Source organism: Vanessa cardui, chromosome 1, assembly GCF_905220365.1.
Source record: "Vanessa cardui chromosome 1, ilVanCard2.1, whole genome shotgun sequence".
Classification (NCBI taxonomy): domain Eukaryota; kingdom Metazoa; phylum Arthropoda; class Insecta; order Lepidoptera; family Nymphalidae; genus Vanessa; species Vanessa cardui.
This window is the reverse complement of record NC_061123.1, coordinates 7,871,564-7,898,237: the sequence shown is the minus strand read 5'-3', so window position 1 is coordinate 7,898,237 and position 26,674 is coordinate 7,871,564. Positions and strand designations below refer to the sequence as shown.

Sequence of the window (26,674 nt, the reverse complement as noted above, 5' to 3'; positions counted from 1 at the left end):
TGAATCCACAATCAACAGTTAAGATGCACGCGTGCTAACCACTGGGCCATCTCGGCTCTTTATAAAAATCTGTTGCAAATATTTTACGACACGTTTGCGATGATAGAGTTTAAGGTCTATTCACAAATTAACAAAGTTCAATTATATACAAGCACAACAAACAAACTTTCTGCTTATAATATTAGGATTATATATTACCTATTGTGCGTAGGTAAAACGAATTATTTGTTCAATATGTCTCATGATTTACGTATCATTATCATTATATACTTGCAAATGATGCAATGTATTCATATAGTTTTACCCGATTTTGTATGTAACTAATGAATCTGTTTTTCAATCGAATAGGAAAATGAGAAAATACGATTTGCAAATGCGATTGTAACAATCTAATTGTCGCCTAACCGATTTCTTATTACGAGAAGGTTTTTATTCTATTTATGAATTAATCAAATTGAAGACATTATTCGGATAAAGTCAATGATGTTCTGGTAAACAGATATGTCATTAACACCCAAAAAGTGAAGACTAGAAAACGTCCTAATTGGGACGTTTGCCTTTAGTCGTTTTCATCATAATTATGCCAGTAATACGTTATATAACATCATAATTATGTAGTAATACGTTTTGCGTAATTAAAACATCTAGTTATCCCTTTTACTTATTGTTTTTATCAAGCTATCCTATTTACTTGTAACAAAATGTTAAATAAACGGTCCCCAGCGCGGCACACTTTTTTCTGTTGTTTAGTATGGGTATAACATATCTGTTTATTAGAATATCATTGGACACAGTGTTTTTGCGTATTATCTCCTATTAATAATTTCGAGCAGGACCGGAAAACCGAGGAAACCGATCCTCTATTATAGATAAAAAAAATATTTTCAATCGATACCGTATATCTGCAAAATTCGTATAATCGAAATATTTCGATATAAAATCCATGAAATTCTATAACATGATGGCTCCACGAGCCGCTGTTTGACGTTTAAGGTTGCGTTCAGAATTCTATGTAAAGAATGATTATTGTTCGTTTTCACTATTCATCACTATATAATAATCGTAATATATGATAATCGTAATGAATACCGTAAAAGTAAATGATAAACCGTATTTCTTTAGTGTTATTTATTTCAGCCAAGCGAAGCCTGGTTTTCATCTAGTATAGAATAACATTGTTTGTATATTTTGTCTAATTTAATAAACCAATTGTGGTTTTATATTTATTAAACAATTCCAATATTTCAGTTAGCTATTCATAATGACTTCACAACATTTTGTTATTTATAGCGTGTATTCCGTTTTAAAACAATGTTATTTTTCTTAAATTAAAAATGACTAAGAAAAAATAGGTAACAGTTTTATTCACTTAATTGGTTTGAGTGGTATTCATGTCATAATATATGTCTTTAACAATTTAGTAATTATGGAAGCAGGTAATATGACATTTTAGTATATTTTAGCATCTTTCAACGAATTCTAATAAAGTTTGTACAATCTTAGTATAATAGGTACATATACTATTTAAGATTATAAAGGTTGGGTTAGTATACCTAGATAAAAGTTTATTATCCACCAAACCAAAGTCATCCAATAAAATGGAATTCAAATAGAATTTTAAATCTTAATCTCAAAGTTTTAGTTTGGGGAAGTAGTTAAAAACTCAATTGGCTTGTGGAAGGATAAGAGAGGAAATTAAATCGTCTAATTAAAAGTCTTCGCAAGCATCGAACATCTTAATTACCAAAATAGCTTTCATAGCTGATGACGTGTAAGTGAATCTAGGCCGGACGAAGTTTCTGGACCAGAAAGGACATTACCCAGCCATTGTTCTACCACTTGAGTTGCATGAGGCGACGTTACGTAAATAACAAACCATTCCGCCTTTGTAGTTTATGCGTCTTTTAATGCTTATTTAATGTATCTGTAGCAACAAACATGGCAATAGTTGTTTGTTTTCAAAAGTTTCGTTTTACTAATTGACAATTTTTGAAATTATTTCATTATTCTTTTGTTTTGTCTACTCACATGTCGTTGTGAAAGAATACGACTTAGAAGTTATTATTTTCGATATCTGATTTCGATATTATAGCATAAACGATTATATCTATAAATAACGCTGGAGAAAAACAAACAAAATTAATAAGTTCGATCCTTTAATTTGTAATCCAATTGCGTTTTATGTTCTTTGAATCTTTTGCGTCTCTAACTTCAGCGATAACAACTGTGATCAAATCTTGGAAGTTAGATTGCTGTTCCATAATCCATTACACATTCTTACGAAAGAGGACAAATCTATATTATACATTTACTTATTTTATTAATCTTTTGTATGACTTGCAATCTTATAAAGGCTTTTACAATATTATACTAAATTATGGTAAGTTATTCAATTTGTTATTCTTCTATAAAAGTAGGTGAACTAGCCAAATTGGCAACCATCATCCGAAGATGTATAAAGTCGATACGATCAACTTTATACATCTTGCATTTAAGCTTGCAATTTCTCTGGCTAACTTCCCCTTCAATGCGGAATATTGCAATTAAAAGTATACCTCTCTGACAGAATGATAATAGGTGTGTGAGTGATACCTAGCCAGAGAGGTCTACATCGGTAAAATATATTCAATATATGAAAATTCTTTGTTAAATGAAAATAGCAATTTTTATTAAGGTGTCAGTTTCTTTATGGATAATATGGTTTAAACTTTCTGTGGAATAATATCACGTTGTCTTACCTACATGTGTGTATGAGTCAAACCGACCTCAATGGGATTCTCATCAGAATATTAATGAACTATGACTAATACGGTAGCACCGACAGTTTTTCAGTTGAAAATCTTCATTAATAAACTTACAATACACTTGCTTATTAATTTAAATCCAAAGTTTATTGAAATAATGACATACCTAATATTTAAACACATTTTTTGTGCCTAAAAGTTTTTAAAATAACCAAATGTATTACGTTTAATTATTCACACCAGGGTGAATAAATAAATAGGAAATAAAAAATATATACAATTATTTTTTATTATAATCATTATCAATGCTTTTACAGGTTAAACCGAAATGTTAAACAGCTTAACTCATTAATTTAAATAAAATAATTATATTTAAATTAATAATAAAAACTCTTTTTTATGTATAATTAAATCGGTTACTTAACGCAATTACGAAATAAGACTTCTTTACAATATTAAAACAAAAGAAGTTTTAGTGATGCCATCTTTATTTCGATTACTTTAACTTTAAACGACATAGAGTAGTACTAATCAATTAATACGACTCTACAAACTCAAAGCTGAAACACTTGCATCTAGTTCAGATGTTTTTCCCGAGATGGCGCTGTAACACAAAAATAATAGATGCAACTACGAGCAATGGAACTTTTAGAAAGCTTTACAGAACTTTTGAACATGTTTTGCCGTCATCTTAGTGTCTATATGAAGGTCAAAATCAAACTGATTCCTACTCAGCAGGTACATGTTAGTAAAAATTTGCATAAGTAAATATTGTATTGATTACCATAAGTGATTATGATTTTTGTTTAGGTTAACCTCGATATGTGAGCCCCGAGCTAAGTTGTGAACGCGGGAGCACGGTGGGTTCGCAGCCGCCGGGCCCGCCGGCCGGCAGTGCATACTTGTTCGCCGCGGTGACAGGTGGCACGACGCCCCTCGCACAAGTTACTTGCGTTCGCGTATCTCATTCTTTTGTTTATAACACTTGTTGTGCACCTTACTTTATAACTCTTAAGGAAGCTACTTGAAGATAATTACACATAAAAAAACTTAATAAAATGTTAACTTAAAAGTGTTGTGAAAGTGTACTGAGAATACCGGCTTCACTGTCCGCAAGTACAATTTGAATGCGAAATTGTCATAAACTATGTTCACTATTCTCACATGGATAGAAGTGTGAAACGGAGCTGAGTTTTTGTTCTCAGATTTAGTAAGTACCTAGTTATCATATATCATCTTAAGTTTTTGTAGGCCTGTCATTATGTGTAATCTTTCCGTTCAGCGAAGCGCATAACATAAACAGGGTACTGAGGATTGTTGTGTTGTATACAGTAGTGGCTTTGGCAGCGATCGTGGTCAACTATGGCTGAGTTGAACGCCCGCCACCGTGGCCGATGTCACCGCTCATCCGATCGCGACCACTGTGTTACCTCACCTTAGCAGTAATGATTCTATTAGACTCGATTTATCCACAACTGCACGCACTGTTTATTCTACATATCAAAGATGAAGTCGTAATCATACTCGTCTTTGTGGTTCCGTGAAAGAGCGTTTGTTCTTAGTGTTTTGTTTAAATATTTTTAATTCAACGCGGTCTTGGTGGCCGACAACCTTTATTCAAGAACCCATTTCGAATAACTAAGTAGCTCACCGTCTACTTATTCAAGTGTCATTCAAATTTCGTGATCCTAATTCTAAGACTTCTACGAATTTTAATTGAATAAAAACAAATTTCAATAACTTATGGATTTATTTTGGTTTTTGAAATTATTTAAAGTTGGATATATAGCTTAAACAAATAAACACAACGATTAAAAAACTTAGTACAATAAATCTTCTATATTAATATGATAATGTTACTACAATTCTTAAAAAGCATTGAATATTATTTGACTATATATATCTAAATAATTATTAAGAATTAATTTACTGAAAGTCGAAATTTTCGGTAATGGCTTGTTATTTGTCCTATATTCACAGACGAGTATTTTGTGTATGAACTCTTACACGAAGGCACGATATACACGGAGATTGCCCTTTTATTCTGATGAAGTATCTAAAATTTACTGAAATAAAACATCTTAATACTTTTTTTTACATAAGTATTCATGAAAATTATAATTATTAACAGAACCAGGATATCTTTATAAAAGAATCATTGCACTTAAAATTCAACTACGCAAGGCAATACCATTGCTTTTGTTTTACGACTTAATCTGTTTTTATTACGTTAAAGGAAACATAATTACCCTTTAATCAAATCGTGAACGCCAATAAAAATGTAATTGAATCGTAAATGCGAAATTTAATCGAATAGATACAATTTTTAAATCACACTAAAAATTATGTATTATCTAGTGGCACCCGCCTGACTTCGCACGGGTGCAATGATATGACATCACATTGGTAACTTCTAAAATTATCAGTCTTTGTTAGTAAGCTGTCCAGGTATTATATATAAAAACCTTCTTCGTGACTGATTCGCACTCTATCTATTAAAAAAACAGCATCAAAATCCGTTGCGTAGTTTTAAATATTTAAGCATACACAGGGATATACGGACAGAGAAAGCGACTTTGTTTTATACTATGTAGTGATTAATAAAGTGAATTAGATTTAAAAAAAAACTAATCATAGAACTTGAAAACCACTTAAATTGATCAACATTCGTGTTTTATATGTGACCTCAAAAATTTGAAATTTTTTTGGCAACGTTTATTATTCTGCTATATTTTGTAAGACTTTTGTTGGGATCAAGTGTCTCTTCGCCCGTGACGAGGACAAGAAAATCTCGATCCACTCATCGAAACCCTACACTTGAATATTTCTCGATTCTTTTATCCATATAAATATATATTGAGAGATATCGAGGCAGGCGATTAACGATTCTGTTAGTGAAATTCCGAGTTGATTTCAAAATTTGCATATTTGTTTATTCTTTGCTGTTTCGTTTGCATTGACGTAGATAATAAAATATACAGTTTATTGATTACCGCTCACATTTTACATATTATTTATGCTAGAGAATGTTTGTTATTAAATATCTATTTCTATCTATGGATTTTCTAATTTCATATATTTTGTTTAAAAGATTACACTGCCCCATTACATGGAATTACTGATATTTCTACTTACCCCTCATTTTCAGCTTAAAACTTGTGTTAGGTATGGGGTCCACAATAGTCCAAGGTAGCAGGATCGATCTTGCGAATTTTTACATTGGTAGGCAGCTTTTAAACCATTGACGCTTTTGACGCTTAGTTAAACTAAGCGTCTTAATCAATTCTACGACAATTTTTAAAATAAATTTATACATATAACTTAACATATAATTTAATAAAATCTATTTAGCAAATCCTTATTTTTGAGTTTGATATAGGGATTAAATTGAGAAAACGAGCTTCTCGAGGTAGTCTTTGCTTTTAAACATTTTAATTTAAATGAATTTAAACCACTTTTTACATCGACAATGAACGACTCACAAGCGAATCTATATAATTACAAGTTTAGTGGTTTATAAAATTCTGTCTGAATGAGTGGGTAGTAATGTCACACTTAAATAAACTCATACAAAGGCTTACTTTCAATATATATTAATAAAATAGTTATCACATACACGAGTCTGTGTGGTCTGTATGAACACTGTCTCCAACGATAAAGTATTTCTTTATAAATATTTATAATATACATTTATGTAATTATCCATAAGTACTGGTTTATTTTGAATTGTAAAGACTAAACACATGTATTCCATATTTTATAGAGCATAAAGTAATTAACGCACATAGCGCACAAGTAGATTATGTTCAATGTCAAATAACAGCAGTACAACAGTATCACGAAATAAGTATGACATTTAATACGATTTATGTAGTCGGAGAGCGTTCTCAAAGACAATATTGGACTTACTCAAACATTGATGTTCAATAAGGATTATATTGTTCGATAGAAAACCTTTTTAAAACAACATTGTATTAACTTTACTTTTTATGAGTATTCACATTATATTTATATTCACATATAATCTTGCAGTTGTACTGATTTGCCAGTACATACATATAATTTGAATGATAATATAATAATTTGGTGCATTTAACTGTCAATGGACAAAGCCGGAAGATGAATAACTCTTCTATATGTCTGCTTTAGTAAATTCCTCGTGTTTGAAGTGGTTTCCTTTAGTTTGGCTAATACATATTACACTTGCAAAGCCTGAATTTAATATATTAAAATTTTGTGTAACCTTTCAACTAACTTTCCCAACCAACTTAGTTGACATCTCATCGCATCGAAAAGTGAGATAATAATCACATGAATTAAGAGAAATGTATAAGAATCCCCTGAAACACTTTCATATAAAAGTGTTAATTAGTTCCACGATAACTACGAACAGATCGTACTGTGAGAAGTATATGAGTGAATGATTCGAATATGGACATGAATATTCGCGTCCATTCGGTAGCGCGGGTGCGGTGGGGACGCCGCCGTCGCGGACAATAGAGCCTTTGTTGCACAATGCCCATTTCCGATTACCAGATTGAATCGTGGCCGTCAAAGCGCTCCTGTTCCAATAATCGCAGTATAATATAGAATCTGTGAAATATTTCTGTAGAATTATTATAAGAAAGCGAACAGAATAAAAGAATCATGTAGAAAAATTGATACTTATTTTTTAACAATTATATTAATATATAAGACTTAGAACTATCCGTGAAACGTAGAGTCGATATTGCTGTCGGTGTATTGAAAATTATCGTCGGAAGCTATACAAATCTTGACAAACTTGCACGCAACAGTGGACCCCTGAGTCATTATTTCGTTCCTAGTCGAGAGCCCGTCACGAACAGTTTGCGGTCAGAAACTTCCAATAGGAATCGAACTAATATCACTTCATTCGCTTCACGCTACGCTTCTCAAGTCTTCGTAAATTCTCAAAGTTTAGATGTTATTTAATAGAATCTAATACGGTCGGGCGCATCATTCGTACTCGGTGTAACGATACCCACTGCTTCTGCTCATTGTTGCGAAACTTTAGACGAATTTGCGACGATCGCGTTTCATTAAGAGATGTTTTGGTGTGAAAGGAACGCTTTTATTTCACAAAGGAGTGAATATGGAGCAAAGTTTTAGCGAGTTCTTCGTTAGTTGCTCGTTCACAGGTGAAGCCCTGCGCCATAATATTTTAGCGATTAATTTTATAGCTGAATATTATTTTACGAACTTTCATTTAACTTCAGGCGTATGTGTGGGTCAAATTTATATAACGAATTTTAAACATGTTGTAGGTACTCCATTGAACTCAAGTTTTAGACATATAATACGATAGAGCCCATTATAATTTCAACAGTTTCAAACTAACGTATCAAATTGTATTTAAAAATATTGTTAATTTATAACACCTTTTTATGGAATAAGTTGGCGGACGAGCATTTGGGCTACCTGATGGTAAGTGTAAGAAATATTAAACATTACTTACATCGTCACTGCGCCACCAACCATGGAAACGAAGATGTTATGTCCCTTGTGCCTGTAGTTACACTGGCTCACTCACCCTTCAAACCAAAATACAAAAATACTAAATAATGTTGTTTGGCGGTAGAAAAACTGATAAGTAGGTGGTACCTACCTAGACGGGCTTGCACAAAGTGGTAGGGCCACGTATGAGAAATTTAATATCACTGATAAATTAAACTAGATTTATTTAATTTATTGAACACTTCCTTGAAAAGCATACAATATGTATTTCACAATTGGGCTTATGCATACAGAACGAGGAACTTAATTATAGCAAAGTTGTTATCTAGTAGTTGAGTTACAGATTACAAGAGCTCTAACTTTAAATCAATAACCCTCGTCTGTGTAACATGAAAACCCATTCATAGTTAATAGAAACAATTAATCTTGTACACGGGATTTAAGGGGGCGCTTTAGGTCTCACACTCATGCATCGTTCATATCCTAATGCGCTGTGGGCAAAGCGGTCGTTATTAAAATTCCATTTTGAACTGTCGGCCGTTTTACACGAACTCAACTGAGAATCCTAATTTAATAACTGCAACTTTTTAATTAACGCTCATATTAAAACTAACGAAAAGGCTAAGTACTAAGTATTTTCTCAGTCTCAGAGTTTCTATGTTTTATGCGAAATGTGTCGCATTATGAAATGTAAATGGATTCAGAATATGATTATCCGGAGTCAATGTTTCATAAGGTTTCTTCATCAAATAATAAGGTTTCTAAAGTTTTTAATATTAATTCACCCATCTGAATATTTATAAATACGAAAATATATATTACATAATTATATTTAATAAAATGGCAGAAAGTCCAACAGCTTGAATTTCTGTAATTATTTGTAATGTAAAACCTTCATAATATTTAATTAAATTTAATATTAAAACATACATGAGATTTTTTAAGTATGGAATAACTTCACTGCTCTATAATAAATACGGCAACGGAATAGTGAATTCCCAGACGAGTTGAATTTTTTTAAATAGTGGGCGTGGTACCTACGGAAAAGGTAAGCCTTCACATGGACCGCTCATCTGAGTTCCTCTGATTGTTATGAGAGCGATATCGCCGCGAGCTACCTGAGGTAATTTTAGACTCGAGAAATTACTCTTAATAATAAATGTACCTACTAATTTTAGGGGAACCAAAATGCTTAACCTCTTTGTTGAAACCGTCAGGATCATGTAGTCAGAATACATTATTTCTGACTCATTCGACTGGGTTTCTCTCCGATTTAATGTTCCCAAGTGTCTTTCCATTCCCTTTTTAAAATTCTTTGGCACTTTTCGTAGTTTAACATTGTACGACGTATGTCGCCAACGTTATATCATTTGCAAGCAATTCGCAAGCTCTGCTTTTTGGCTCTCATCCAAGTAAGCACTTGAATCCAAGTCATCTGTTAAGTTTGTTTCAAGGTCTATATTGGTTACTTTTATTACATATCCAATAAATTTTTAACAATTCAGATATGCTTAGAGATTTAAACAGTATTATATTAAATAAACTGTCTAAAAAAAGCTGGCTTTAGTAAAATAAAGGAGAATATGGAAAAAAGATGATTTTAAAAATAACACTGTCGTTTTTTGGACTGGATGTAAAAACGCGCGTCCGGTAACTTACGGCCTCTCGGAACAATTTGTTTTTACCGTTTCAACCTGCATCCCACACTTCGTTTATCTCTGGAACTACACGTGGAAATTCAATAATAACGACTAGCTTTAAAACTCTATGAAGACGCAGACCGTAGAGTTTTAATAAAAGTAATTAATTGTCACAGTTCCGACGAACTACGGAACTAATTAAACGCATATACATTTATTTATTAAGCTCGAAGTCTTGCTCGAGATTACGCTGTGTATATGTGTGTGTATATATACACCTTTTTAACAATGTATATGAAACTCACGAAGTTGCGTGCGACTTATTGCCGTATAAAATTTGAGCTGGGTCATTTGACTTAATAGGAACGTACTTATGGCGCAGTCAGTTCAATTTCGTAATTCAAGACAATAACGGCCCCGAAATTTGGTTTCCTTATCACTTTTGCGTTAAATAAATTATTCATTTTCAGCAATTGTTCTTATTAAATTGCTCAATTTTGACTTACTTCTGAGATGCTCATTGAGATCCAGCTTCGCCTCGAAAGCTGTGTAGATATTAACTCCGTCTTTTGTTCTGCGTGGGGACTTATCTTACGCTTCCGCAAATTATATAACTCTGAAACATCTGCTAAATAATTATATCGAATACACGGACGTAGTTTAAAATAACAGTCAGTAAATGTCCCACTACCGGGCGTGGTTTATATTATTGCTATTCTACCACACTGTTCTAAACCGTGTTGGTGAACGCATGTAGAATTGTGTTTTATAACGAATACACTATTGTACGAGTGTATTTTTTTTTATTGTTCTTTGGCCTTTTGTTAGAACGCTTCGAACTTAAGTTGATAAATTGCCGTAATTAATTGGGTTGCTAAAACGTTCTTAACGGTTTAGGCAAAGTTTTTAAAAATGTTTACGTTCAACGTTATTTATTTAATATACAGTTTTATTTTCTTTTATGTTACAAGTTTATTATTGTTACAATATTAAAACCTTAACAAATGTTCTTACCAAATGATTTAATCATTGTTATTTATTTCTTATATAATTACATTTGAATATTTGTGCCGTACATGATATAGGTACCTACATATTTAATACTATAAAGAGGCAAGATTTATTCATAATCGACAAAATCATAAATGATCCCCAATCTTAATACAGGCACAAGGGACATAACATCTTAGTTCCCAAGGTTGGTGGCACACTGACGATGTAAGGAATAGTTAATATTTCTTACAGCGTCGTTGTCAATGAGTGATGGTGAATACTTACCATCAGGTGTCCCAAATGCTCGTCCGCCAACCTATACTATATATAAATAAAAAAATGTATATATACTAAATTGCAGTAATAATAATATACCAGTTTGAAATAATGGTAACTGTAAAACAAGCAAGAGGAAAAAGCGCTTCCGAGTTTTACACGCTAGCGCTATTATTAGAAAATAATAATACCCAAAACATAAAATGACATGGTGATAAATTTAGAAGAACCCAACACAGAGAATGCAATGCTGGCGTAGTCGCGTTTTTAACTAGTTGTATATACTGTATTCGTTTATTATGGCTTATTCTTACTAGTGTTGTGACGTCAGGATGCGTTGACATTCGTGAACGTATTATCTAGTCATCGTAACGGGTTTTGATTGACAGCCTATATAATCTACATTTAAAGTCTTTGTTATGATTAATTGAACTTTAAGTTATTTGAAATATTATTACTCGTTGTACAGTTTTCTCGTTATTTTCTCTAACTTCATACATATAATTTTAATAATAAGTAATCCTTTCAATATGAAATTAAAATATATTTCAAATGCGTTGTTCTTGATAAAATAACAAAAGAATGCAATAAAAGAGAAATAATCTCGATGGTCCAGTGGTGTGTACACCGGTTTTCAAGGGTACGCCACTCTTGAGGTCCCGGGTTCGATTCCTGGCCTAGTCGATGTAGATTACCGTTAGTTTTCTATGTTGTCTCGGGTCTGGGTGTTTGTGGTACCGTCGTTACTTCTGATTACCATAACACAAGTGCCTCAGCTACTTACATTGGGATCAGAGTAATGTATGTGATGTTGTCTCATATTTATTATTATTTATTATTATTAATTACACGAGCAACGAGACCGCTAGTTAAATTAGCATATGCACTGAACTATCACTCTTGTACAGTGAATGTGAATGTAATGTGAATGTTCACAAGTTTACAATTGTGAGTTTTTGTCGTCTGATATAGAATTGTACATTAGTATGCGAGGTAAGGAGCACGTGACGGCATGCAAAGGCGTCCGCTCGCACCTTCGCCTATACTTAAATATGACTATAAATAACAGCCATACAAAATTGGATAACGCATCAACGTAATTCGTAGGCTGGACAATGTATTAATGTTATTAAATTGATTTGACTTACAACACATATTATAGCTAAATAAGGTGTAACAAAATATTCAAATAATACATGTGATTTCTAGTTAATGATAAAGTTTATTTATTTCAACAGTCCGTAAGCTTCCCACTGCCTCCACTTTTGAAGAGAAGCTTAGGAGAATATGCTATTTCACACTGCTCCAATGAGGATCGGTGGACACACATGTGGCTGAATTTCGTTGAAATTAGACCCATCTATGGTTCCCGATACCTACAAATTAATCACACGAAATATGCTGGGTTTGAACCCGCAATTATGCGTTAAGATGTACGCGTTCTAGCCACTAGGCCATCTCGGCTCTATTTATTAATTATTATACATATTAATAGTGTTGACCTGAAATTGAAAAATGTTAATGATATTTTTTAGGCTAAATGATTTTCAAAATGAAAATGAAGGAGATACTAATGTAGCTTACGTCAGTCAGTTCTCTATGGAACTCATCTGTAGAGCAGACTTATTTACGTACTATCTTTGCACCAACAGCGATATATGCTAAGGGTTTCTGCATGCTGTGAGTGTAATATAATCAATTTAAACTTTTATTACAGATACTCTGTACTGTAGGGCGTCATGGGGTTTGCGCTGTCTAATGATCTGTAGAATAAAATAATAAGTCATTCGCACCAACTGTGTTCTTCAGCTGTTTATGTCTCGTTACATTAAATGGGTTAGTTTAAAGCAGTTCTATCAATCTGTTTAAAATTACGCATAATAATGTACAGATGTTCAATTTGGCGTTGATTCCTATAAACAATTGGGAGATGTATTTGTAAAAACCTATTTAAATAAATTGGAGCTTCTTTTTCTCTTTTGATTATTTTATTTTTCGATAATTGGCAGCTGTTTTATTTTCTCAAGTCGAATAATTGCGAAAGCGGTGTGAGAAAACTATTATTTAAAAACCATTAAGTGCTGTGTTACACCATTAGTTTATATTTTTTCAATTTTAAGGTAAAATTTAAAAGTAATTCCGTTTGTGGTTAAACTATTAAATTATTATATTTAAAACACTGTTCTATATGTATATTTATAATCATGTCTGCATGACATATATCTATAAATGTATAAAAATGTATCGGTTTATATTTAAAAATAGTCTCAATTAAATAAGATATGGTTATACTCATTGCATTTATATGTTTTATAACGTTTTTCTAGTGATTTTTTTTCAAACACCTAATAATATATTATTCAAAAATTGATCGTACAATGGTTTGTTATTTTTAGAAGTTACTTAACGTTTAGTTTAGGTAAAATATTTACAAAAATCAAAGCATTCGCCGTTGTTTCCTTTTTACATCGCGCATGTTCTATTAACAAAGATAAATGTCAAATTATAATGTAATTTCGTAATTATAATACTTTACGTACAGAATAAAATAGATTAAGTCTTACTTGTTCTTAGTATAACTTTTTTTGTCGCATCTATTTATTCTTCTGTCTATTATATGAAAGCATTGGTAAGAAATATTTTTTTTAGTGTAGATTTTAAATTAATATCCGTATCGTAAAAAAAAAAAATAGGCTTAGCGTGTTATTTCAAATTAGCTGAACTCGTGATTCATTCATCCGTGTTAAATTTAGATTATACATGCCTATTCTGTACACATGATGAGGACTTGACTAGAATTTTATTTATGCTTTGTTCGTGTAATGGCTAGCCTACCGAAGCTAGGCCATGAAGACTTAGATTTAAATTCCGAGTGGGCCAATAATAAGTTATTAAATTTTTCCGATAGTTTGATAGTGTTCATACTCTCGTACCGTAAAAAGTACGAAATGCCGATATTGATAATTGATAAAAAAAAGCTGATCTGTATCTTGTTTACATCTTAAAATATTCCAAAGATCTACATACTAAGTGCAATACATGCAATTTAAACTCGTACCATTATATAAACATTAAATAACAAATTTTGTAAACAAACAATCAATTAATACACGCTACACAATAAATGTATTGAGTTATTTATATTGTTACTGTGTAGTTTTTTCAAAACATAATTAGTCTAACAGAACATAAATATGCAATCTTTATTGCTTTCGTTTCACTTAAAAAATAGACAGCACCAGTTCACGTAGAATTAAACTTCAAAAACTTTAGAACGTTATTTTTGGATACTTTATTTTCACAGTAATTAACTTTATTGTACATAAAGCAAATATAGTTTTAACTATTCAGCAGATGTTTTCGATATTTGTGTATTCAAAAATAAATTTTGTCTACAATACTTGTTTAAAGACATTACAATCTTTAAATTTCCCACTGCTGGACTAAGGCCTCCTCTCCCCTTGAGGTGAAGGTTTGGAACATATTCCACCACGATGTTCCAAAGAGGGTTAGCGAATACACATTTGGCAGAATTTTTATAAAATTAGACACATGCCGGTTACTTCATGATATTTTTCTACGCCGCCGCCAAGCACGACTCGAATTATAAACGAAAACTAAGCAGATGAGTATTCAGTGGTGCTTGCCTGCCTGCCAATTATCGATTAAGATGCACGCGTTCTAACCACTGAGCCATCTCGGCGCAATATATAGAAAATAGTGAAACGGAAAAAAATTATGCAATCAGAAAAGTGAAGTGAAGTGAAGCTTAAAATAAATCAGCACGAAAAATCTTACCTTTTAACGATATCGAAAAATTAATTCATCATAAGATTTTTTTATTATCAAACTGAATATATGGAAACGTAAATGTAAATGGATATTTTTACAATAAACAATTCGAAAATAAAGTTATGAAACTGTGTACATAATTTTATCACTCAGATAATACAGTTTGTTTATTCAGGAAACATATTAAAACAGAGCTCGTTTCACCGATACACATTATTTCCCATGAGTATGTACGTGGGAACGTAATGATAATTGTTAAACTGTATTAATGCGATAGTCACAGTTTTTGATGCATTGTTCCGACAGCATAGACTTCTCGCATACATCACTCAAACAAAGGAGTAAAACAATTTTTGCACTATCGCGTCTTTATTTATCTCATTTTCTTTAGGTTTCCACGTCTTTGCGCAACTGATAAAACAATTATATCGATAAAAAAATATTTTCTATTTTCGCTTATTTCTATATGTACAAAGCGTTATGATTATGTATTATTTTTCGTTGCCATGTTGTGGTTTGTAAGCTCTTTGTCACAGAGCCAGTTCGTTAGTTACGAGTATGTATGGGATTTAGAGCCACCTACTCGTACAACCCACTGTGTGATTAAATAGTGATCTCCACTCCGCTGTAGCCACGTTCGGCGCAAAGCTACGTTGTCAATCGCAAATCTTCTTTTTATTTTCCGATCAGACAATGGCGGGAAAATGTTTTCTACGTGTGGGGGTACCGGGGGTCAATAGAGGGAGCACTAATCTCCGTCGGGGTCGTTTGGATTAATTGTTCGTATTGCCGTCTTTGTTTGTTTCGAAGTTTTACTTGTTAGAAGTTTGACCATGCACTAAATTCTTTTTACGGAGATACCGAATGGCTTTCGGCTTCGTCCATTTATCAGACTATCAATTACATTACATTTCTTGTGGAGCTACGAATCACATTAATAGACTTAATCGAGGTTTCATCGAGATCTTAGAACGAGCGTATTCTTGACGCAATATTAAAATTAAAAGTGAAAATATTAAAATGTTGCAGCAGTAAGCATTCATTTAAAAAAATAAGTTTAACTTTGAAAAAGGCAGTTCATGACAATGGACGTCCGTCACTACGGCGCAACATCATAATAGTACACGCGGCAAAAAAATCCGTCAAATCAAATACGCCTATTAGAGAGGGCGCGTAACTAATTAAAATAAAATTGTTAAAACAGTGAACGTAGCGCGTTCGCCCCGGACTAACTTTTAACGAGGATATATTTGGTTTCGACTAACCCTTTGGTGATTTTACTATTGAGTCTCGTTGCAAATAACTCAGTAATTGCCTCCAAACAACTTCTAGCTTTGTGGGGAGAATAGCGATGTTGCGTCTATGATTGAAGTACCAGCTTAATTCCAGTAAAATTTAACCAAAGATTGAGGTTAGGTAGAGTTAATTATTTCTGAAATTCATATTATTATGTAAATAATCAAAGACGGAAACTGACAGTACACAAATATATAAGAGCATCACTATCAACACTAGCTCAAAATAAAATCCTTAGGCGTCAAATAATTGTTTATAAACCCTTTTATGTCTGTCAAGTGCACTTGTTAAATTGTATTTGTTTACAGCGGGTGCTGACAAGCCGACAAGATGATGAAATGCCTCTGTCCCGCGCCGCGCACGCTTGCCTGTCGCGTGGTGCTCCTCGACGAAAGAGAACTGTTGCATGAGATGCAGGTAACCTCATTAATTGCTACAAATTACATTACGTTTCACGGTTTACATGACGCAGATTTTTGATGGGAAGTAAAAATGGATTATATTTATTCATATCCTGCCTCGAACTTTTATTAAAGGGAAAAGTTGAAAGCGAGCTGTAAACAAAAGCTGAGTTTGGTCAAACACCTTTCCTATAAATTCTTTAATACATTTCTATATCAGAAAATGGAAAGCTTATTTCAAAGCCGAGCTTGCTTCGACGGACGTCCCGACGGACGCTGTCGGTATTTTCAATTTCGCCGTATGATGAAACAACGCGTGGATATTTTTTTTCCGTTTCTTTTCCCGCACTTTTGAAGTGCAGCTATTCCGAGACGAATTATTTGAAGTACACCCAGGGGCTCAAGGAAGGTCTTTTATATGCGGGACTCGGGTCCAAGGTGCGGGCGATGAATTCACTGAATCGCACGTCGACTCTATGAATATTAAATTCTATTTGGTTGGCATTGTCGCCGCGTGGTGAATGTGAGAGTGGTTCGCGAACGCCGTACCCCGCGTGTTACTCGAGCTTTCCTCGACGCCATCTGTCCTTACATATATTTCAAATAAGGTTTCTGAAATCATAAAAAAGAAAATATTCTGTCTTTAAAATTATGAGTGAAATAATATTTAATATCTATGATATATAACAGCTACTACCTACAGGAATATTACTTATGAATTCAACATAACATCTTAATCTTTTCGTAACATCTCATGGCTTCAAACTTAGTAATGTTGCCTCAAACTTATATAAAGCCGAAAGTCATATAACTGAAAACAAGGTTAAACTTGGCGAAATACTTTTATTTGCCTTGAAATATTAAGGAAACTTGTTCTTGAAGCGTTCGTAGATATGTCGGGTTGAAATCGTTCAATTCGGCTAAAGTGGATGCGACGACAGTTCGACATTTCTGCTAAATTGTATGGTTATTTTAGATAAATCGGCGTCTTTCCTTCCAGTTTCCCCGTCTACAAAGGGACATTTGTCTCGAGCGGATTCGGTGACAACTTTTCTCCCTCCACATTACCAAATATATAAAGATTTATTTGTTCTAACTAGTGCCATTCCACGCCGGAGCGGGAGAGTGATTACACTCGATAACAAATTGCGTGATTAAACGAACCTTATCAATGTTTGCGAGCCAATTTATTTGAGTGTCCCATCATTGGAGAGATTTTTATATGTTTTCATCGCGTATCGAGGATTAAAAGTGTGCCACATTATCTAACATGCCATCAAATATCGTAGAATGATTAATTAATTATTTTTATTGCCACAGCTATATTGTATTTAATTATTAATACTTACAAATGAATAAGATTTTAGTCGTATATAAATAATTAAAGACCATAACGGAATACGAGATATTAATATTCAAAAGAAGTCGTTTAACGCGTTCAAGATAGAAATGATTAAACACGTGGGTTTGCATATTAATTTACTAATCGTTCATAAAAAAAAACTGTTAGATATGTTCGTTTCTCAGATCGGATAACAAAAACGATGAATACAAGATATAATATTTTTACATACTTGTTAGGTTGCATAAACACTTGAATCGTCGTTGATTTGAAATGTAGATTCCAGAGAGAAAAATCAGCGAGAAACTCAGTATGTACTCTTTTCCATCAATTAAATTACATGGAATATATGTTAATTAAATGCAAATGAATCATTATTTTCCCGCATGGAAATCAACGAATATTAACTCTACGATTTTTAATCATCTGTTAGTCAAGTAATAACCCTATTTTATCAATGTATTTTAATATAATATTTAAAATTGATATACCAAGTTTAAACTAGTGTCCATCCTTTTGTCTGACCCATTTTAAAATGAAATAAAAAATAAAAGAATTGCTCAGCAATTTACGATTGGAGAGTGAGTATTTGTAAAGAGTATTGTCGCAGCAGCAAATTGACTCGACAGCATTTCACGGTCTACTGCGTAGATGCACCTCGTCCTCGTACCTCGTCTCTGCTTTATTGATGTCTTTGTTGCCTGTTGCTCGCGTTGATATTATAGCTGAGAACAATCGTCTACAAAGGTTGCTCGTTTGAACAATACTTCATTAAAGCTTTTTTTTTTACAATGACATAAATAAGTTATGGACCTTATGCTTCCTTAAACGAGTTCTAACATTTAGCCAAACCTCTTCAGGGTTATAAGATAGTACTCACTTTGTAAATAACATTACATTTAAAATAAGACGCCGGTTAAATTTTAGTACAATATAGTTATTCTAAAGTAAACTAAGATTTGTTATAAAAACACAATATATTTTGTTGTAGTCGAATGCACGTAGCTGTACACTAAAATTAATGAACTCTCGCCGTGGGGCTTAATTAACGTGCAATAAGGCACAAAAAGATTGAAAATTAAATACTGCCATCGGTGAACTGTTTGTCGTTCCATACAGGCTGAGAGGCTGGCCCGCGGCTACTATTGCGTGCATGCGTAGGTACCTACTGCTATCGCCGCCAGATTTTCAAATCGTTTGTTGTTTTTTGATCTGAACATGCTCTGTTGGAAGCAAACTGACTCTGTTATTAAATCATTTATTATTCAACTCGACGAACGTTTCACATTTTCCCACAAACCGGCATAGTCTATAATGTTTGTGTTATTGAAACCGTGTCCAGGGCTCGCCTGTGAATGATTATAAATTAACAATAAATAGTTGCGTTGACGATATATCATATTTAACACACGAATGACCGCATAATTGCAATTAGTTTTGTCAAATTGTTATGATTGCAATGAAATGAATATTGAACGAAATTTCAATATATTAACATTATCTGCTTTGGTCCTTTATTAAATAACTGACGCGTTAGAATTTCTGCTTCCTTTTTTTCTATTTTTTAAATATATCGGTAAAGAAATTTACGTGTGTCTTTTCGTATAAAAATAAGAAGATTTCTTTTACCCTCTATTAGTAAATTTTATAGACATTCACTGAAGCAGTTTTTACACTACATTGCGTCTTTATGAACGAAATATTTTAGTTTCTCGACAGATCGTGGTTAAGCGCTAAAAGAAAGTGATTGATGACATTTTATTGCTTGTGTACATTATTAAAAATGCACATTTATTTCATTGTTATATCATTAATTTGTTCATCAAATTCCACAGATACATGATTACGATTACAATCATTTATTATTATTTTTTATTATTTTAGCCCTTATATTTGATTAAGAGATCTTATAACGAAAACGCTCGATATGCATTTAAAATGCACATTGCAATGAAATCGTGTTACATATTTAAAAAAGACAAAAATACACGGATGGTTTTATGGTATTAGGAAATAATAAGAAAAAACGTAATAGGATAATTTTTAAACATCACTTTATTGGCATATTGATAACCGCGAGCACGCATATCCCTCGAATGCGTGAGAGTTCGGATGCGTTCCCCGTCATTATGCTGCCAGCATCATCATTGACTACTGGTCTTACAAGTTGCGTGGAAATAAGCTTAATTGTGGAAAGCCGCCAAGAAATGCTAATTGGAGATAGTTATGTTTGTATCGTGGGAGATCGATTTATATTTCGATGACTTTCTAACTTTGAAACTCTTTCGATATTCTCATTGATTATATTATTGTTTACCGTTACATAATTATCTGCATAAAAATATAGGTCATAGTTAAAAGTGTTGTTTTAAAGGTAATTACTTGATAGAAATTATAATTTGTATGCAAATGATATTTATTACACACACACGTAAAAATAAATTAGTTAACTTCCATTCATACACAAATTTTAAAAATTACATTATGTAATATTTATTATTTTATATTTTACTAAAGTAGTTATTCCGAATTTAAATGCGATATTGTATAAAATAATTCAACGTTATGTGTACTTTTAATCTTGTTAATTTTAATTAGTTAGCAGTTCCGAAATTAACATAAGTTTCTTGTTCGCAGGATAACAGTACGGGCCAAGCTTTGCTAGACGTTGTATTCAGGCACCTAGATCTTCTAGAGACGGCTTACTTTGGTCTGCGCTACGTGGATCAAGATAACCAGACGGTAAGTGCGCGTCTGATTTATTACGAGAGTGAATATTCTTGTTTCGTTCGTGTAAATTAGGCTTGGAGGAAGGCACGATTTGTGTTACTTAGAATTCCTCTTCATAGCAAAGCATATAAAAAAATATAACTTATAAATAAACTAACTGTGTCCGACATTGTACGCCTTGGGATATAAAAACAAAATTGTAACCTAAGTTACTCCCTATCATATCAGTAATCTGCCAGTGAAAGTCCCTTCAAAATCGGTCCAGCCGTTTCAGAGATTAGCCGGAACAAACAGACAGACAGACCGACATAAATTATAAAAAATGTTATTTTGAAATTAATACATATGTATTGAGTAAAAAAGTGCTATTTTAATATTACAAACAGACACTCCAATTTTATTATATGTATAGTATAAATTTTTGGAAGTATTACATTGTAATACTTCCAAAAATTTACATAATCGTCTAAGTATATTTCACCAGCTCATCTATACTCATTTCTTTTCCAATAGTTAGATATTAAATAAATATTTTGAATAATGAACGCGTCGATCATAGCGTATCCTATAATTGTATAGCGTTTTCAAAAGTAAAGGCTTTCATATCCTTCCTAGTTCTCTGGAGGTATATTATTAGGGAGTGTTTATTTTACATTATTTTACAGTATGATTATCTTATTATGGGATGTGTAATTAATTTTTTTAACTTTTTTTTATTAGCACTGGCTCGATGCTGGAAAACGATTACGAAGGCAACTCCGCGGCTCCGATACACACACATTCTACTTCGGTGTTAAGTTTTACGCATCAGACCCGTGCAAATTACTGGAAGAAATAACCAGGTATCTATAAGTACTTACATAATAATAACTTTTATTTTTCTAATCATCACATATTTACAGTGTGGTTTAATTTCAAGCTTAGGTACGTTTTGTCTGTGAACAAATTTATTTTTTAAAATTATGAAAATTCATTAATACATAAATTTCAATTAATTGTCTAAATCTTTCAGAGGCAAAATTCTTGTGAGGCTAATGACAAAATACGAGAGATTCTTTTTCGACATTATAAAAACAAATGCTCACAGATTCATAAAATAAATAAGAATAAAGGGATTATAAATAACCCCCAAAAATTATTAAACACAAAAACGCTTTTATTCGTTCGTTCCTTTCGTTCCTTTTCATTCGCATTTATTTCGAATTGAAATGATTAAGGTCTTTAAAGCATTTGAGATTTACGAATAAATTAAAAAGTAGTTTTGGCGTAAAACAGTTAATTTTAGGATTTACCCGGATTAACCGTGAAACGGGTTACAAAGACTGCTTTCAAAAAAAATCTCAAATACACTTAAATATTCTGGACTTCAGGCCTGGCACAACGTTCTCGTTACTAGTAATTTTCATTCAATTCATGTAAATTAACCATTCAGTCATTCAGAACTTAATTAAATGTATGATAAGAGTGAGACAAAATATATTTAATATTTGTTTAAAAAGCACATTTAATAAAAAATATTTCTATGATATATGAGCGATAAGGCTTTTAATATTTACAGAACAGTTATATACTGCGCTGTTATATCTACAATGCCGTTATCTACCTAAACTCGATTATTACCTTTGAGCAAAACACGGTTAAAATGTAAAATGTATATGATAATAAACACCATAAAATTACTTCCAAAACTAATCAATATATGAAAACATGGCATATGTGTGACGATAAACTTTTTTTTTAATGGAAATCGAACAAATGTCAGTTAATGGCATTTTAGATATACCACGGCAGTATCTATACTGCCATTTTATTGCTATCTAGATCTATCTCTATTAAAAAGCATAACATAAATATAAAAAGGATGTTATTATTTTTTTGTATTAAATACACAAATAAATCTCAGTATAGTAGAGTAGACTTAGTAAGTTGGTTACGATCAGAGTACTTAGCTCACTTCCCTCTTAGCTTTCATAACAGTTACTTATATGCTTTACAATGTTCACAGACTAAAAAAAATTCCTAGGTATTTGGTTAATCGATTTAAACATGCTGAATTCTGTCATCTGTAAAACACCAGTGTAATGATATATAACGAATATTTTAATGAACTAAACGTTTCATTTAAAGCAGTACACATTTAGTAATAAAATATAATGTTATTGCCGTATACAACTGAGATATGGTAATGCAGCGCATTTACCGTTCCATATATGAAATGTGTATATAATATTGAGGTTTTAGTCAAAGAACATGTTTCGAGAATATTCTGTGGACATATTACGAATTTAGTAGAAACATCAAAATTGAAATTATTATTAATACTATATTAAGTTTTCTAAAATACTGGAAAACTAATTTCGAATAAATACATTTTAATTATATGTAATTATTAGCAACATTTAAATAATTGAGTTTATTATATTGGGAGAATAAAATGTCGTATAAGACAATACTAGAATTGTATTACGGACGCTGAGTAATGTGAGAATGTAAGATAATAATAAAAAACATCTGCGCCACAAGCCCGTACATATTCGCATGTCGTGTCATCACCAAGCTGTCCCTAAACTGTTTTCATTTCACTATCCACTCACATTGTCATACTTCAACGCAATATTGAAAAATCTACAATCGCTGCAAATGAAATAAACGTTCTAAATGCAGTCGAATCGTCTTTTTATATGAATAAATTTGATTTAATTACATCAATTGGGAGTTAAAAGCTAATAAAGTGCCGTAGAATAATAATGTTAGATAAGATTATATACCCTCGAGACTCAGACTTCTTTAGTGGAGGAAATGTCTCACAAAACTTGGACACAATCCTGTTCTATCACAAAGGATTTTCCCCTTTTGACGGCATCAAGCCAATTTTTTAAGTTACAGATCCTTATTAAAGTCACAGACTTCATTGTTAAAGTAGGTACACAATTGTACGTCTTTATTCCTTTACATTTATTGAGTAGGGAAATATATTGAGATAGCAGGTGGACAAAGTTTTACTTTAATTAAACGCTGCTTAATACTCTCAACGAGCTATACATGTCTGGTATAGTCGTATTATACTACAAGTATTACGTATGTCTAACGAAAAATTCTAGTTCTGAGCTTAAGCACTGGAATGGAAAATTAATAATATGAATTTTTCCGTTTAAATTATAGTATAACCTATTGTGCTCAATTTTATTTGCAAGAGTCGAGATGGCCCAGTGATTAGAACGCGTGCATCTTAACCGATGATTGCGGGTTCAAATCCAGGCAAGCATCGCTGATTCATGTGCTTAATTTGTCTTTATAATTCATCTCGTGCTCTGCGGTGAAGGAAAACATCGTGAGGAAACCTGCATGTGACAAATTTCATAGAAATTCTGCCACATGTGCATTCCACCAACCCGCATTGGAACAGCGTGGTGGAATATGTTCCAAACCTTCTCCTCAAAGGGAGAGGAGGCCTTTAGCCCAGCAGTGGGAATTTATAGGCTGTTGTTGTTGTTGTTATTTGCAAACCTAAAGATACACATAAGACCTCACCTTATCACAATAAGTCTAAAATGTTATTAAATTGTTCAAATTTGATGTCCTTAAAAGTAAATTTAAGAGTGGGTGAACAAAGAAGGTGTAGTACACTCGCAGTTAACCTGACGAGGCTGTAAACAGGCCTAGCTATGGTGTGAATGAATGCACCACGGCAATAGCATTACAGTACTTAAAGTATAGCTTTGTGTGAAGAAAAAGAGTCGCAGTTGCTTTCATTAAAAATAATTAGATGCACTTTCGTCTTACTACATAAATTAGGTAGCAACTCGATCTTAAAAATGTTTTAAGACTAAGATTACTTTGTATAATATCGTGTTATTTGACAAGGATATTTTGTTCGAGATTAAAACAACGGTGATAATTGAAATTGTTCAAGGAGAATGTTTAAGAAGTTCCCTTACCTTACGACATCATAGCTAGTAAAAGAAATACCAGAATATTTTATTAAATTTCGTTATTACGATGTTGACACGACCCCCCACGTAGCTCGCTGTTTCTTACATCGAACGGTCCTCCCTTTAGGTAAAGCGCCACATTTTAATATTCGTTATATCTTTTAAAATCTTTGTTATGATGCTCTTTTAATATTTAATTTCCTTTTAAGGGCTATGCTCCCCTAACGCTTTTACTGATCCTACAGTATTTTATCGTTTTAGTAAAAATAAAAAATAAAATCGCCGGGAATTGTAAATTATTCAGCAAGCTTTCACGATAGGAAATATGGAAAGAATTCATCGTAGTGATTTATTATTAAATTAAAGCTGTAATTCACATGGTTTTTATTCTGTCTAGGTACCAGTTATTCCTACAGTTAAAACAAGACGTCTTGCGTGGCCGGCTACCGGTTAACTTTGACCTTGCTGCCGAGCTTGCCGCCTACGTGTTACAATGTAAGTTATACTATTACTTTAACTCTTTTAAATACTTTACTGATGAGTTCCTGATAAATACTATTTTCATCTTTTATATTTTTTGCTTATAAGAAATATTAATATTCATAAATACGAAATTGTCTGTCGAAGTCTACATTTAGAGCCGTAAGTAATTCTTAATTTGTTTTTGTCTTGTAACATGACGATTCGATGCCATCTATATAATAATGTTATGAATTTTTGTTTGTTATTCTTAAGAAACATTACGTATGTATAAAGACTTGTTATGCCCGTGACGTACACGTTTGAATTGAAGAAAAAAAAATTGTAGCCTAAGTTACTCCTTATTAAATCAGTTATTTGCCAGTGAACGTCGGAAAGTCAAAATCGGTCCAGCCGTTCCAGAGATTAGCCGGAACAAACAAACAGACAAAAATTTTAAAAATGTTATTTTGGTATATGTACCGTGTATACATACATATACAATGAGTAAAAAAGGGCTTTTTTTAATACTACAAACAGACACTCCAATTTTATTATATGTATAGATTATTTATGTCTTATTATATAGAATTTTAAGAGCGTGTGAGAACATGAATTTAAAGTACAACATCTTCAATTTGCCAGCGCTTTAGTGAGCTTGCACTTGTACGAATTGGAGCGACATCTCCTAAGACTCCTTAGTCCGTGAGATTCGTACAAATTATAAATATGAGTACATTTCCAAGTTTGTTAACACTATCATAAACACAGTTACAATGCTATCTTCATTATTTTTTACTTAATTTTTATCGTAACACTTAATAAATTAAACAAACTTTTATCACGCACCACATATTTAAAAAATTACGCTTAAAATTTTTTTAGCCGTTATAATCATAAATTTTAAAAATGTGTTAATGTTATCTCATTAAAACTAATAGTATATATTAAAGGAGATAATATATTAATGTTAAATAAAACGTGTGAGCGGGTTTTAAAAACAGTTTTAATCATACAAAGCTTTTACCTAAATTAAATTTTTTTTATAAATAATATAGTAAAATCTTGTATTTTTTTATAGAATTAATGAACTAGGTTTAGGTTTGGATTCACATAAAAGTAATCGTTATGTTTGAGATACGATAAACAGTTAGGGCTCTATTGTTATAACCAGATAAGCTCCGAATGGCGTTAGGTTATTAGGCAATTTGGTCATGGCTATCATGCCTACACCGACTAGCGCAGCGATGCGTTTTAGCTAATACATCGGACAATCGCTTTCATCGCTAAGTATGCACTCATATTAATGCAACAGACATACCAATGAAATTGTTAACATTTTTACCTGGAAATATATTAGTAAAGTTACATTTATCGGGTATCGAGTTTGTTTCGGTAGTTTATAAACTTGGAATGTTTTTCCTGTTTGGGTGTTTGTAGAACCAAACGGAAAAGCGGTTTGGTCCGCCGCACCGTGCTTGATTCCACAACTTTAATTTTGTGGTTCTTCAGTTCGGGACCGCCATAAAATGTTCTTACTTTGTGACTTTGAACTAGTTTGAAATATTTATTCGACGCAGTTATCGTTGTACAG

The 26,674-nt window shown here is 32.4% G+C and overlaps 1 protein-coding gene across 3 annotated transcripts in view; it reads left to right on the top strand.

Annotated features, from left to right (window-relative positions):
• The first annotated feature begins 3,621 nt into the window (after window positions 1–3,621).
• LOC124532212 (band 4.1-like protein 4) overlaps window positions 3,622–26,674 on the top strand; it is a 39,406-nt gene continuing 16,353 nt past the window's right edge. For 2 of the 3 annotated variants that reach the window (XM_047106990.1, XM_047106980.1), the window contains exons 1-5: window positions 3,626–3,954; window positions 16,525–16,633; window positions 20,597–20,701; window positions 21,410–21,531; window positions 25,019–25,116. In XM_047106990.1, the coding sequence (XP_046962946.1) occupies window positions 16,547–16,633; window positions 20,597–20,701; window positions 21,410–21,531; window positions 25,019–25,116 (412 nt within the window). In that variant the 5' untranslated portion in view covers window positions 3,626–3,954; window positions 16,525–16,546. Of the gene's footprint in view, window positions 3,955–16,524; window positions 16,634–20,596; window positions 20,702–21,409; window positions 21,532–25,018; window positions 25,117–26,674 lie in introns of all 3 variants that reach the window. The other variant, XM_047106971.1, reaches the window with a different exon arrangement.